This window comes from Hyla sarda, chromosome 4 (genome assembly GCF_029499605.1).
Source record: "Hyla sarda isolate aHylSar1 chromosome 4, aHylSar1.hap1, whole genome shotgun sequence".
Lineage (NCBI taxonomy): Eukaryota > Metazoa > Chordata > Amphibia > Anura > Hylidae > Hyla > Hyla sarda.
Genome location: NC_079192.1, coordinates 346,421,442 through 346,437,848, shown reverse-complemented (window position 1 = coordinate 346,437,848; position 16,407 = coordinate 346,421,442). Strand labels below are relative to the sequence as shown.

The 16,407-nt window shown below is 40.2% G+C and overlaps 1 protein-coding gene across 2 annotated transcripts in view; it reads left to right on the top strand.

The window, feature by feature from the left end:
- The window catches only part of FGF18 (fibroblast growth factor 18), a 418,112-nt gene that overhangs the window by 124,169 nt on the left and 277,536 nt on the right, over window positions 1-16,407 (top strand). Inside the window, exon 3 of one of the 2 annotated variants that reach the window (XM_056516554.1) lies at window positions 2,544-2,659. The exons of the other annotated variant lie outside the window; for it this stretch is intronic. Within the exon in view, the coding sequence (XP_056372529.1) occupies window positions 2,544-2,659 (116 nt within the window). The remainder of the gene's footprint in view (window positions 1-2,543; window positions 2,660-16,407) is intronic. 2 annotated transcript variants of the gene reach the window in all.

The window sequence follows — 16,407 nt, the reverse complement described above, 5'->3', positions numbered from 1 at the left end:
GAGCTTGATTGTCAGCTGCACAGAAAGTGAAAGCTCCACAGAGTCTCACAGAAAGGCATACAGACTGACAGCTGAAGGAGAGCCTCACTGATAGCAACACAGACTCAAACATGCACAGAGCCTGAGTTCTTCTATTCATCACAGCACTGCAACAATGTGAAGGCGAAAGTTGCCCCCCAGCAGGCTTCAGTGATTTCATGCCGACTGGGAAATGCCTACTTTCTCCTGCTGGGAAATTGCACTATGTAAGCAAGAATAAAGGTATGATACAAAGCTTTTTAAAGCCCTGAAATAGTTTTTAAGGGCAGCAGGGGTGTTAGGAGTAGTTAGGGAACTTAGCCTGAGGTAGTTGAGAACAGTTTATTTGGTAACAGGTACTTTTTAGAATGCAGGATGGACCTACTACCACAGTAAGTACTTTCTTACCTGATACAGTTTGGACCTGTAATCCTGACTCCAGTTTACATTGAATGTGTAATGTGCCATTTCTTAAGAAGGACATGATTCCTTATTAGCAACTAAAATGGCAAAAATAATCAAAAAATTATTTTAACTTTGATAATTTTTTATTTATATTTAACTTGTCTCCAAGGGGAAAGATTTATCTAACTTGTTCCAAGTGTATAAGGAGGCTCTGTATAATGACATTTTAATGTCATTCACAAACAAAGGTGATTTCTTCAGTGTTTCCTGGCATAAGATGTGTCCAAGTTACATATTTTTGGGTGTGTGTGTATATACATCATCTGTTTATATTTTTCATCTTTTCCTTTTAGCTACTTTGCAGTTAAGTTCATTTCTAATAGCAGTCTGGAAATAAAGATGCATCATATTATATTTGAAATAATATTTATTTATGTGTATCAATATATTTTTGGGCTACAACAAGCAGTTCACAGTAATATATAGTAGAAAGGATTGACATTATATACAGTAGAAACAATTATTTACATATATTTTTGTTAACTCAACATTTTTTAAAGTGTCCCTGTCATTTAAAACAACTGTTGACGTGTCACAGAGAACCTTACCGTGTGGTTCGCAGTGATCTCTATTCCACAGCCCCATTCAAAATCTATGGGGCCATTCAGAGAAGCTGGGGAGTGAAGCATACTCTTGATCCATGTCATGTGTTTTTCTAAATAATAGGGGCACTTTAATTCATATTGATTTAATGGATATAAGTTACTATATTAAGTTTAAATACCATATATTTCCGCTGATTTCCAAATTTTGTGTTCAATGTCTTAGCATGGAAGCAGTTTAAGCAGTTTAGATTTAAGAGCTATAGATACCTTAAAAAAAATTTTTGTAGTCTTGCTTTATTTTTAAATGATTTGGCTAAGTTCACACAGTGTAAAATGAAGACAAAGCCTCATTAAAATAAAAGTAAATTAAGTCCACAGTTTTATTAATTTAATAAAGTGTTCTATGAAATTCTGCAGGAGCGGCTGTCAAAACACACAATGGACGTGATAGCCAGATAGGGGGTACTCACTGTTAAAGGGTACCTTTCATCCAAAAAAAACTTTTGATATATTATAGATTAATGTATGGAGAATAACTTTCCAATAGCATGTTATTAAAAAATATGCTTCTTTCTATTTAATTTTCCACTTTGAAAAAATGACCACTAGGGGTCTCCCTACCAGTCCTGGCCGCAAGCCTTTTTTATAGATTTCCGACTCATGCTGGAGTCCTAAATCTAAGACTGAAGCCAGGACACAAACTCTGCACTTCCAACCATCCATTTAGAAACTACATAGTTTATTATGCACGTTATATAGCCGATTTGCTTGTCCTGTGGGATTCCGACAAGGAGAGGTCACTAAACGTTGCAGCTTATTTAAACAATAATACTGACAATCTACAATTTACTGTATCCTTTCACAAGGATACAGTGTCTTTTCTTGACTTCAACCTTATGGATGATGTTTTGAAAAACAAAGTTATATCAACGACCAATAGAAAGGAAACATTGGTTAACTCAACACTAAATGCCACCTTGTGTGACCCAGTCCACGTGATCAAAAACGTACTCATAAGTGAGGCCATTCGAGCACGCCGTAATTGTTCTGAGCTGACAGACTTCTCACGTGAAATGGATGACCTGAGTTGCCGGCTATTCAAATTGGATGCTAGAGCGGGCATCTAAAATTGCATCCAATTAGCATAGAAAAGACCTCATAGACACCAATCGTCGAGGTCGTCAATCTATATCAGTATCGCCGAGACCAGTGATGTTTTCCACGCAATACAGCACTCAGTTCGGTGAAATTTGCAAAATAATACATAAATTCATGACAGTAATTAGTACAGATTCTGCTTTCACCGATACATTAACTGGGGGGGGGGGGGTTACAAATGTATAGCTAGAAGAGCACCTACATTTGGACAATTGTTATCACCAAGCCTTTATTCTAGTACCATTAGGCAAGAACACACTTGGCTGAGACATGTTGGTACCTACAGGTGTGTTCACCTCGTTTGCACTTGTTGTTCGGTCATCAAACCAGGTAATACATTTTCTTCCTTCTCAACAGGTAAAACATACAAGATTAAACAATATGTGAATTGTAACACTACCCACGTAATATACCTGATTTATTGTACCAAATGCAAGATGCAATATGTTGGATGTACCACTACCCCACTTAAGGTGAGAATTCACAAACATCTCTCTGACATCCCCTTTTCCAACATCCATAATACTTCAGCAGTGTCCACACAGCATTGAGTTTTTAATAGTGCAGGGCATTGAGAGAGTTACTCTTCCACATAGAGGTGGCGATATTCAACAGAAAGTTCTTGCATGTGAGATCTTTTGGATTATTTTGTTGGAAACACGGGCCCCTAGCGGACTAAATAGAAGACAGGATACTTTACTTTACTGTCATTAATTAAATGTTTCCATTATTGTTAACATTATCTGTCTTCATATGTATTATTGTCTATAGCTCCTGTGTTTTCCACGACTGCTTTTTCTCTTTCCCTCTCCCTTCCCCCTCTCTATTGATTATTCAGCCCTCTGTTGTTCATTTTTTGTTCTTTGCTGTTGTACACAAATTTTATTATTTTCATTAATATTTATTGATTCATTTGTTTAACAATAACATTGATTATGTTCTTCTCTCTTTTCTATTTGGATTATGTCCTTTATATATTTCTTTGGACTTTTTAAACATGTTAAGGGTTAAAGTATCTCGGAACAGGTGTGTCTCATCTTTCCTGAGCTACCTTCAGTATTTAACTGAAGAACCTCACTTTCTATGTTGTATGACTAAGGGCAACAACGCCTGAGACATGTTACTCTATGTTCACCTTGTGTCTCCGGACTTTTACTGAATAAACTGGACTGCTTTTCATATCATCCACGCTGGATTTTCTCTTATCTATTTGGACTTTTGGTGCTGCCATACACCTGCCGTGCGGTGGAGGGGACTTACCTGCGGTGAGCTGGCCTACCTATTCTACGTTAATCTATATTATAACAAAAGTTTTTTTTGATGAAAGGTACCCTTTAATGTCCCACATCAGTGATCATGTTGACGTTGGTCATTTAGAGGAGTTGTCCAGTGAAAAACAACTTATCACAGAAGTTACCCTTTATTGAAGAAGTAAAGTTTAATTAGAAGATTTTAGTTTTTCTTTTCTCCAAAAATGTAAAATTGTATAGTAGTACAAAATTACAGTGTATGTTGGGCATTTTGGGCATTTTGAATAAAAAATAAATAAATAAATCAGTAAAAAAAAAAAAAAAGAAGATATTGACTATGCCCTCCCCTTCATTGACATTTAAATAATGCCCTCCCCTGAAAACATTTCTGCGGATGCCTAAAGTTTTTCTTTAAAGTGGCAGTGCCAATTTAAGACTAAAATCACACATGCAGTCATTGTAACAATTGTTATGTCACTGCTAACCTAGAATAAATCCAAAATAGAGGAATATCATGGAACATCTTTTTTCTAGTTGCTACTATATAAATAAAGGATTTATTATTATAATTGAAGCTCTACATTGTGCTATAACTTTTTTTATTCTTAATAGAATGTTATGATTAAATAGCCAAGTGGGTGTTACTAGCTGGGGAACTATCAGCTTTAAAGGGGTACTCCGCTGCTAGATATCTAATCCCCTAGCCAAAGGATAGGGGACAATGGCCCTCATTTACTATTCTAAACCCGACTTGTTTTGTCGGGTTTTTTTGGCGCATCTTTGTCTGCGACATGTCGCAGACATCGTGCGCCAGTCTGCGACACAATGCAACATTTTTTCCCGACCGACCCGATGTGGATTCTCCCAAACCCGAAAAAGGGGCATAACCCGACATTTCTGAGCTTTCCCACGTATTTATAAAGGTTTCCAACCCGAATATGTTGAATTGTTGTGGATTTTTTCCCAACAACTCAGAGGAGTTGGAAACCAAAACCAACAAAACCCACGTGCGACAAACAGGATGCAACATAATAATAAATACCAGGGGAAAAAAGCAGTCGGGTAAGAAAGCAAGATAGACTTACAACCCGATTTTCTAAGTAAATGAGGGCCAATATGTCTGATCACGGGGGACCCGCTGCTGGGGCCCTCCCGCGATCTCCCGCAATACCCAGTATTCTAAACAAACAACGGTTTCCTGCTTCAGTGGTTGTGACATCATGCCACCCCCCCCCCTCCATTCATGTCTATGGGAGGGGGCATGGCCATGACATCCCAATAACGGCCTCCAGCTCAGAGCGTTCTGAACAAAGTGTTCAGAACGCTGGAGCACCAGAGTACCCCTTTAATTTGGATAGTGTGAGATAGAAAAGATGTTCCACAATCCTTATTTCATATGTAATGCATGTATTCACTTTAACAGACAGGTTACGATAGGCCTCTTCAGGCTGTATTCACACGTTCAGGTTTTTAATTGCAATTATTGTGAACAGATCATAAATGGAGGACACGTATAAAGGAAAGACTGAGAGTTTTTTCAAATCTATCTCTGGCTTTGTTGTCAATAATTGCAATTAAAAGTATATGTTATGTGGATTAGCAATAAAACCGGCTCATACTTGCTGCTGAGATGTACAACTGCACTAGCAAGTCAATGCATTTTTTTGTTTGATTGCAGCTGTGCTTTCTTTTTGGTATTTTGTACATGTATGTTTTTTTATTTGAAAAACTAAATAAAAGGGATTTCCTAGCCCCACACACTCAGACATATATATTACCCTGTGGGATTCCTGATTGAGCAGAAACAGAATTACATGACTTTTTAAAATATTTTTTTAACACATATAAAAAACAAAATGCTACATAGTTAGTACGGTCGAAAAAGACATATGTCCATCAAGTTCAACCAGGGAATTAAGGGGTAGGGGTGTGGCGCGATATTGGGGAAGGGATGGGATTTTATATTTCATCATAAGCATTAATGTTATTTTGTTCCAGGAATGTATCTAATCCTGTTTTAAAGCTGTTAATTTTTCCTGCTGTGACCAGTTCCTGAGGTAGACTGTTCCATAAGTTCACAGTTCTCATGGTAAAGAAGGCGTGTCGCCCCTTGAGACTAAACTTTTTCTTCTCCACACGGAGAGAGTGCCCCCTCGTCCTTTGGGGGGGTTTAACCTGGAACAGTTTTTCTCCATATTTTTTGTATGGGCCATTAATATACTTACATACATTTATCATATCCCCCCTTAAACGTCTCTTCTCAAGACTAAACAATTGTACCTCCTTTAATCGCTCCTCATAGTTAAGATGTTCCATGCCCCATATTAGTTTAGTCGCGCGTCTCTGCACCCTTTCCAGCTCCACAGTGTCCCTTTTATGTACAGGCGACCAAAACTGAACAGCATATTCCAGGTGAGGCCGTACCAATGCTTTATAAAGGGGGAGTATTATGTCCCTGTCCCTTGAGTCCATGCCTCTTTTTATACATGACAATATCCTGCTGGCTTTGGAAGCAGCAGCCTGACATTGCATGCTATTCTGTAGTCTGTGATCCACAAGTACACCCAGATTCTTCTCTACCAGTGACTCTGCCAGTTTAATCCCCCCTAAGACATACGACGCATGCAGGTTATTAGTACCCAGATGCATAACTTTACATTTATCCACATTGAACCTCATTTGCCAAGTGGATGCCCAGACACTTAGTCTATCCAAGTCATCTTGTAACCTATACACATCCTCTATAGACTGTACTGTGCTACAAAGCTTGGTGTCATCTGCAAAGATAGAAACAGAGCTGTTAATGCCATCCTCTATATCATTGATAAATAAATTAAACAACAGCGGTCCCAGTACAGAACCTTGGGGTACACCACTAATAACCGGGGACCAATCAGAGTACGAATCATTCACCACCACTCTCTGGGTGCGATCCATGAGCCAGTGTTCAATCCAGTTACAAACTAAAATTTCCAAACCCAAAGACCTTAACTTACCTGTCAGACGTCTATGAGGGACAGTATCAAATGCTTTAGCAAAATCCAGAAACACTATATCCACAGCCATTCCTCTGTCAAGGCTTCTACTCACCTCTTCATAAAAGCAAATTAGATTGGTTTGACAACTTCTATCCTTAGTAAACCCATGCTGGCTATCACTTATAATACTATTATCCCCTATGTATTCCTGTATGTAATCCCTTATAAGTCCTTCAAACAATTTACCCACAATGCACATTAGACTTACCGGTCTATAGTTTCCCGGGGAAGACCTAGAGCCCTTCTTGAAGATTGGCACCACATTTGCCTTGCGCCAGTCCCTTGGCACAATACCAGACACTAGTGAATCTCTAAATATCATGAACAGGGGTACAGATATTACTGAACTTACCTCTCTAAGAACTCTTGGGTGCAATCCATCTGGCCCTGGAGATTTGCTTACATTTATATTACTTAACTTATCTTGTACCATCTCTACATTAAGCCAGTTCAGTACATTACATGATGTGTTACCAGCACTGACCTGTCCAATGTCAGCTCCTTCTTCTTCCCTTGTATATACAGAACTAAAGAACCCATTCAGTAGCTTGTATTTTTTCTGCCATGATCTGACGGTTTGTATACTACATACCTTAGTTGTAATCACTATGTTGGGGTCAAGGTTTTAAATACAAAAGGTGAATAGTTTATTACATTTGTTATTTTATTATTTACTTTCATTCAGTTAACAAAAATATTTTATTTATTTTTTATATTTACAATTTTTTTTGAATGTGTCCCCTAAAAAGCAATTTTTTAGGGCCCATTCACATTGTGAAATATTTTTGTGTTGAATCCAGCAGAAAAATTCCGCTCAGAAATATCAGAGCAGCAGCCTCTCATTTAATGGGATTCTGCTGCACCATGCAAACAACAAAATCATTGTCTAGGAAATTAAAATTCTGGACTGGGAAATGCATTGCTGTCTATGGAGATGGTACATTTCCAAGTGGTCCTAGCATTAGCTTGTTCTGTCAGTGCCTTCTGCCCACAGAATGCCCACCTATAATTTTTCTTTGCAGATATTCTGCCATGTGAATGGGCCCTATCTACAGCAGCTGTAACTAGCAGGACTCTGCAGGGTCAGGTTCATTTCACACAGTAACACAATTAAGAAGTCCATTAATAAAATGTTATTAACACTGGTACAAACTGTGAATCAAATAAGAAATATATCCTAAATTGTTTAAAAAACAAAACCTACTGATTTAATGTTGTGTAGTCACAAGTTAACACCAACTATAAGTAAGGGAAACTTCCATTTGTGCCATGGATGTGAGGCCCCCTAACTCATGGTGACAGAAAACTGAAAGCACCTCAGTGTTTATTTAGGAAAAACTCACAAGTGTCAGGAATCTACAGCGTACCAAATATAAACATAGTTAGTGGATAAAAATATCTGAAAAAAGTAACTTATCAGCTACTGACATTTAACAGTAAAATCCAGGCTGCAGAACTGGTAAGATTTTTAAAGCATCAGAAAGCAATTATAGGTGACCTTACTTCATGTAGCTAATTCATGGTCTAGGATCTTTTGCCAGTATTGGCAGCACTCCATAGAATGAGCGTTTTTGCCAGTATCAGTGAAAGTCAATAGGACCACCCAGTCTACAGGCAGGGTGCGAAAATAAAAAGTTGGAAAATGAAGGACATACAAAGAATAACATCTTTAAATAATTATACTCAAGTAAGATCTGGCTCATAATATTGATATGTATCTAATGCACAAGACTAAATCCTTTGGGATTTAGATTTTCTTTTTACTATCCAGAGCCTCTTATGATTTATAAGATATGCATCGCTTATATATCAATATTAAATAGCTACATAACACATACAAACACGCTTGCCTACTGCCCCATCCCAGCACAATAGTGGTGAGTAAAAGACTAACACAACAGTACTCTTCCAGAACTGCTCTCTGTGCATTCCCTTCCTTCTCCCTCTCCTGTCTGTTCTTACAGAGTTGCTTGGCAAGAATATTTGGCTGTTGTAACATAATGCAGTACAGAGAAAGAAAATAGAATCTCTTCATCTTATGAAGGTAGAGACGAGTGACATCATGTCAAAGTAGAGACCAGTGACATCATGCGGAAGTAGAGACCAGTGACATAATGCAAAAGAAGAGACCAGTGACATCATGCAGAAGTAGAGACCAGTGACATCATTTGAAAGAAGAGACCAGTGACATCATGCGGAAGTAGAGACCAGTGACATCATGCGAAAGAAGAGACCAGTGACATCATGCGGAAGTAGAGACCATTGACATCATGCGAAAGAAGAGACCAGTGACATCATGCAAAAGTAGAAACCAGTGACATCATGCGAAAGAAGAGACCAGTGACATCATGCAAAAGTAGAGACCAGTGACATCATGCGAAAGAAGAGACCAGTGACATAATGCGAAAGTAGAAACCAGTGACATTATGTGAAAGTAGAAACCAGTGACATCATGCGAAAGAAGAGACCAGTGACATCATACGAAAGTAGAGACCAGTGACATCAAGCAAAAGTTAAAGCTTGCTGTGAGGGACAGAATGGCACTTAGTCGAATTATAGCCTAAAAACACAAAATGTTGGCCCCTCAAATTACTGTAGAGTTAAATACAAGTTTAAGTTTTGCTGGCGTTTGCATTCTAAGATGTGATCAAGGAAACAGTAGACCTCAACACACCCATACACTAAGCAACTTGGGTCACTGAGGCCTCTCTCATCTTTTTAAGTGGGAGAACTTGAACAATTGGTGGCTGACTAAATACTTTTTTGCCCCACTGTATATCTAGGTCATGGTCTCTGCAGCCACTCCACACTCCACAGCATACAACAACAATCTTTCCTCCAAAGAAATAGCGGGATACAGCAGGTGCTGAGACCAAGTAAAAGGTAAGTGAGGTTTATTACCCACAATGCAAAGCGTTTCACGAACTGGCCCCTTCCCCAGGCATGAGGAAGTCACCAGCCTGTGAAACGCAGTGCATTGTGGTTAATAAATCTAACTTACCTTTTACTTGATCTCTACGCCTGATGTATCCTGTTATTTCTTTGGAGGAAAGATCATTTCAAAATAAATGGGGGAATATGAAGCCCATGGGAAGGGCTTTAAGGCGTAACTTTTAACATATATCTTAATAAAACACACCAGTTTAGTGACCTGTTAAAAGGAAGAATTAAATATAAATACCAATTGTAAAATGCCCAACGCGTTTCTACTGCGTGAAGCAGTTTCCTCAGGGGAATAACATTGCCACAATTAATTAATAATAATGTATAAGGTTAGATAACCAAAATATGCATAACACTAGTCGAGTCACCGTCTCCAACAGCACCTCACTGCACTAAGTTATAGATATAAACCATTATGCATAGACCAATAGGTATAGACCATTATATATGTCCACCATAGTGCAGTATTTAAGGTAGGAGTATTAAAGACAAAATACCGGACCGGCCTGTTTCCTGATGGTAACCTGTGAAGCAAAAGAAAAATAACGGTTTTGCTAGCTCACCACTAAATTCTTTTAATAATTTTGGGTGTATCCCATCATCACAGGGGCCTGATGGGATACACCCAAAATTATTAAAAGAATTTAGTGGTGAGATAGCAAAACCGTTAACAGATTTATTTAACCAATCAATGGTAACAGGAGCCGTCCCGGAAGATTGGAAATTAGCAAATGTTGTGCCCATTCACAAGAAAGGTAGTAAGGAGGAATCAAGCAACTATAGGCCAGTAATTCTGACATCAATAGTGGGGAAATTAATGGAAACCCTACTAAAGTATAGGATTGTGGAACTTCTAAAATCCTGTGGATTGCAAGATGAAAAACAACATGGGTTCAGGGAGATCATGTCAAACAAATCTTATTGATTTTTTTGACTGGGTGACTAAAATAATAGATGGCAGAGGGGCAGTAGACATTGTATATCTAGATTTTAGTAAGGCTTTTGACACTGTCCCACATAGAAGACTTATCAATAAACTACAGTCATTGAGCTTGGACTCCAATATTGTTGAGAGGATTAAGCAGTGGCTGAGTAACAGACAACAGAGGGTTGTAGTCAATGGAGAATATTCAGAGCAAGGTCTTGTCACCAGTGGGATACCTCAGGGATCTGTACTGGGACCATTATTGTTTAATATCTTCATCACAGAAGGTCTCGATGGTAAGGTATGTCTTTTTGCTGATGACACAAAGATATGTAACAGGGTTGATGTTCCTGGAGGGATCCGCCAAATGGAAAAGGATTTAGGCAAACTAGAAGAATGGTCAGAACTCTGGCAACTGAAATTAAATGTGGATAAGTGCAAGATAATGCACCTGGGGCATAAAAACCCTCAGGCAGAATATAGATTATTTGACACAGCCCTGACCTCAGTATCTGAGGAGTGGGATTTAGGAGTAATTATTTCAGAAGACTTAAAGGAAGGAAGACAATGTAATAGAGCAGCAGGAAACCCTAGCAGAATGCTTGGATGTATAGGGAGAGGTATAAGCAGTAGAAAGAGAGAAGTGCTCATGCCGCTGTACAGAACACTGGTAAGACCTCAATTGGAGTATTGTGCGCAGTACTGGAGGCCGTATCTCCAGAAGGATATAGATACTCTAGAGAGAATTCAAAGAAGAGCTACTAAACTAGTACATGGATTGCAGGATAAAACTTACCAGGAAAGGTTAAATATAAAGCCTGATGGGCTGTATTTGTGTGAGGGGCAGAAGTAAGTATCGCTCCCTGCACTTCCAGGTGGGGCTTATTGGGAACAGGTGGGGGCGTGTGTATATAACTTCCCCCTCTCCTACAGGGGCGGAGCACGTGACGTTTGTGGAATCTCTGCTTCCTGTGTCTGGTGTTTGAATCTCCCACAAAAATCTTCAGAGCTGCTGTCACAGTGCGGAGGCCTCGCTGATCATGAGTCTGGGGGGTGCAGGCACGGCATCCTGGCAGCTCCGCTGGCTGTCTTATATGGGGATTCTGTGTCTCACTCTGATTATAAGGTAATATAGGGCAGGTATGGTTCTGGCTGGCTCTGCCTGCAGTGGTAGTGGGGGCCAGGAGCGGCAAGCAGGTGAGTTAAATCGGTGCTGGGGGTGGCACGGCCTCAGCATTTCGCGCAGCCCGCTAGCTGCCTCATGGCGACATGTGGACCGCCTGCTACCCGCACAGCTACAATTGTCTATGCCCTTGGGACAGGTTGCGGCAGCTGCCCAGTCCTCGTTAGGCGGTCCTGTCAGCTGGTCTGCAATCATTAATCTAAAGTATAGTGCAATGCTCTGCGGAGGGTTGTTTCAATATAACGTTTGCTGTATACAGTGTTGTGCAATGCTCTGCAAAGAGTCGTTTCAATATAACTTTTGTTGTGTGCTGCGGTGCTCTGTGGGGTATACGGTGCCCTTGCAGTATACGATACAGTGTAATGCTCTGCAAAGGGTCTTGTTACAATATAACATGTACTGTATAACGGTTTAGTGCAGTGCTCTGCAGATGGTCTCGTTACAATATAGTATAAATGATATACATTTATGGTGTAATACTCTGCAGATGGTCTCGTTACAATATAGTATGCATGATATACAGTTATGGTGTAATACTCTGCAGATGGTCTCGTTACAATATAGTATACATGATATACAGTTATGGTGTAATACTCTGCAGATCGTCTCGTTACAATATAGTATACATGATAAATAGTTATGGTGCAATGCTCTGCAGATGGTCTCATTACAATATAGTATACATGATATACAGCTATGGTGCTATGCTCTGCAGATGGTCTTGTTACAATATAATATATACTATATACAGTATAGTGCTATACTCTGCAGATGGTCTCATTATAAACAAACTTTATACAGTTAGTGCAATGCTCTGCAGATGGGATGGTTTAAATATAACATATTATATAGGGCATAGTGCAATGCTCTGCAGAGGTTCGTTACAGTTAGCATGTGCAGTGTGGTGCAATGCTCTGTGAAGGGTCTCGTTGCAACACAGGGTGGCATTTACTGTTTAGTGTGGTGCAATACTCTGCAGAGGATCTCGTTGCAGGGTAGCATATGCTGTGTGGGGTGATGCAGTGCTCTGCAGAGTGTCTTGTTTCAATATAGTATACAGTAGGGTGCAATCCTCTGTAGAGATATAACATAGCCTACATCTAATTAAATCATAGTATACACAGTGTAATACTCGTTGTTTGCACGATCATGGTATCCATACGGTTCATACGCTTGGTTTATAATGGGCATACACACATTACTGGTACAAGGGGCACACGAGTAGAGCATCTTCACGGTTTGATAACTCCATGAGTTTGTTATCGTCCGGACTCTCATGGTTAATTCCTACGCTTATGGCACACTGCTCGTACGCGCATAGTATGTATACAGTTTCATGTGCTAATATCATTATATACGGTACATATACTCACTGACGATACATTCACAGCATTTATACTGTGAAAACTCGTTTATGCTGTTCACCTCATGGTTATTCTCTCACTCGCTGGTGTTTTACACGGTCCACAAACTTGGCTTTTATGCTGTTCACATATTCTTGGCATGTTCATGGTCTTACGTTCTTTCTACCATGTTATGTTCATGGCAATCAAACACCTCGTAATTATCGCTGGTTCATACGCTCAAAGTATCATTCGGTTCATGTTAATGGTATTTCATACTGGTTACAGCAGTATACTGCCTATGGTAATCATACGGTTCATACACTCATGGCAGTTATAGTGGTCACACGCTCACGGTTCTTAAGTTGTTCACATGTTCACTGCATTCATACACGCAGGTTTCATACGCTCATGGCAGTTATATTGGTCACACGGTTATGGTTTTGTTGTTCACACGTTCATCACATTCATACACGCAGGTTTCATACGCTTATGGCAGTTATATTGGTCACACTGTTATGGTTTTGTTGGTCACACGTTCATCGCATTCATACACACAGGTTTCATATGGTTCTCACAGTGTCATGCTGTTTCGTGCAGTTGTGGCCACGCGCTCATAGCATGTTCACAGCATTATACTGCTCATAGTACTCATACCTCATAGCATCATACCACATATTAATTCGTAGCACATATGCTCGACACTTATACTGCACATGTACTTGTAGAATTTATACTGCACATACACATGGCCTACATCAGGCACATACGCTCTTAGCATTGATACCGCAAGTATACTCATAGCATTATACTGCTCATAGTATCATACCACTATACACTCATAGCATTTATACCACATATACACTCGTTGTATTCATACCACAGACATGTTCACGTCATGTATATTGCACATATAATTGTAGCAATACACTACACGGATATTCGTAGCATTCATTATGTACATACAATGGTAGTAATTATTATGCTGACACGTTGTAGTACTTATTCTGCGTACATGTAGCATTCATTCTGTTATGTTCTCTGCACTAACATCCATAGCGTTTACTGTACATGGGTAATGGTATTTATTCTGCATGTTCATCCATAGCATCTACACTACACACATGCTCCCGTAGCTTTTACTGTATGTATGTTCATAGCATTCATTCTGTGTATTCGATCATAGTCTTTTATACGGAAAGTTCACTCAGGTTTGTCAGGATGTTGCCCTATTGCCTGACTTCTCTTCAGGTTAAGGGGTCAATGTCGGTTGCTACGGACTCGTGCAGAGCAATCGCATTGTTTATTGTCATGACCTGACAAGTTCTCAGGTCAGATACAACCTCCTCTGTTGTATTTCACGACTACGTTATCAGTTAGTTATAGTACACATATTCAACTATCCGGCACAGGTACTCGTTCAAAGGGTGGTCATCATTTTAGTGGCCCTAATCGGCTGTTCAATACCCGGTCACCTGACTCGTTCCTTCAGGATTAGGGGTTGAATCGCGGTTGTTACTGACTCAAATTCAGAGCAACAAATTTCAGGAATAGTCACAATGTTAACCTGTTGCCGGACTCCTCTTCAGGTTAAGGAGTAATGTCGGTTGCTGCTGACTCGTATTCAGAGCTATTTTGTCGTTTGTGTATTTGTTATGACCTGACACGTTTTAAGGTCAGATACAACCTAGTCTGTTGTATTTCTCGATTACGTTATCATTTCATTATAGTACACAGATTCAACTATCTGGCATAGTTGCACGTTACGCTCATAGTCTGGTTACGTTCATAGCTTTATTTTGTTGTACTGCACATGGGTAATAGTTTTTCTGCATTTCCATCCTTAGAGCCTACACTACACATATGCTCCCGTAGCTTTACTGTACTCATACTCATAGCTTTCATACTGCATATTCGTGCATAGTCTGTATACGGAAAGCTTATACAGCTTTGTTAGACGTTGCCCTATTTGCCTGACTCCTTCAGCTTAAGGGGTTAATGTGGTTGCTACTAGGGATGTAAGAAAAAATCGATTCTCGCGATAATCGCGATTTTTTCATTTGCCGATACAGAATCGATTCAAAATATTTTTGAATCGATTCTTTTAGGGATGTGGAATTTTTATCTGCGGACGCCCGGAACAGCATGTCATGTCCCGAGCATCAGGAGATAAAAGTTCCACATTTGTGGAGCCGGGCAGGCCGGATCTGACACGGCTATGGAGCGGGCTCCGACTCGTGCCCACTCCGTACTACGCGACCCCCGGCTGATTTCAGTAGCCGGGGGCCGCCGCTAATAGCCAGCATGCGGCAATCGCCGCGGCTGGCTATTAAAGGAGTATCCGGTGCGCACTTTTCTCATTTTATCCTATCCAGGCTGCAAAATAAAACGCACTTTATCTTACCTGCCAACGAGCCCCCGGAGCTCCGGTACAGGTGTTCGGTCCCCGGGCTGTATTCTTCTTACTTCCTGTTAGTCCGGCACGTCACATGGAGCTTCAGCCTATCACCAGCCGCAGCGATGTCCCGCCTCCGCTGGTGATAGGCTGAAGCTCCATGTGACGTGCCGGACTAACAGGAAGTAAGAAGAATACAGCCCGGGGACCGAACACCTGTACCGGAGCTCCGCGGGCTCGTTGGCAGGTAAGATAAAGTGCGTTTTATTTTATTTTGCAGCCCGGACGGGATAACATGAGAAAAGTGAGCACCGGAGTACTAGATCGCCGCTGTCAAAGCTGACAGCGGCGTCTATTGGGATCTATGAATGCTCCCAGGTGGGCGATATATCGGGATATATCGCGATGTATCGTCACCTAGACGGTATCGCGATATATCGGGATATATCGAATCGCCACACTGGTATCGCGATTCGAATCGAATCGCCAAATTCTTGGCGATTCACACCCCTAGTTGCTACCGACGAATTTTCAGAGCAATTACATTTTGGTTTATTGTCATGACCTGAGACGTTCTCAGGACAGATACAGCCTCCTCCATGGTATTTCATGACCACGTTATCAGTTACTTATATTAGACATATTCAACTATCCGGTATAGTTGCACGTTGTCTTTTATCTTTTTAGAGATATGTTGTTTACACTTTATTTTCTAGGCATGTATGCTGTACTCATAATGGTGTTAGAGCATAAATTCATAACATTCCTTACATTTTCACGGTACTTACGCTCCCAGCTTGTGTATGATACATGCACCAGTACACAGCATTTGTTGCATACTACCATAGTTGTATGCGGGTAGGTTATTATGTGCATTCGTTCCTAGTGTTGAATAGCAGTTGCACCTCTGGCTGTACATATATTTACAATACACGATTACAGTATTCATATTGTGCTTACATTCATTGCAGATATATCGAGCACATATTCTTAAACCTCCTACGTCTGCAGGGGGGGATGCAACACATAGGTTATTATTACAGACATGTCTCAAAGCAATAACATGTTGAGTAGCGACTTGTAGTTGGGTATACTGTTAGCAGGTTATGCCGCACATACGGTTAACATGTTTCATGCGGTGCAC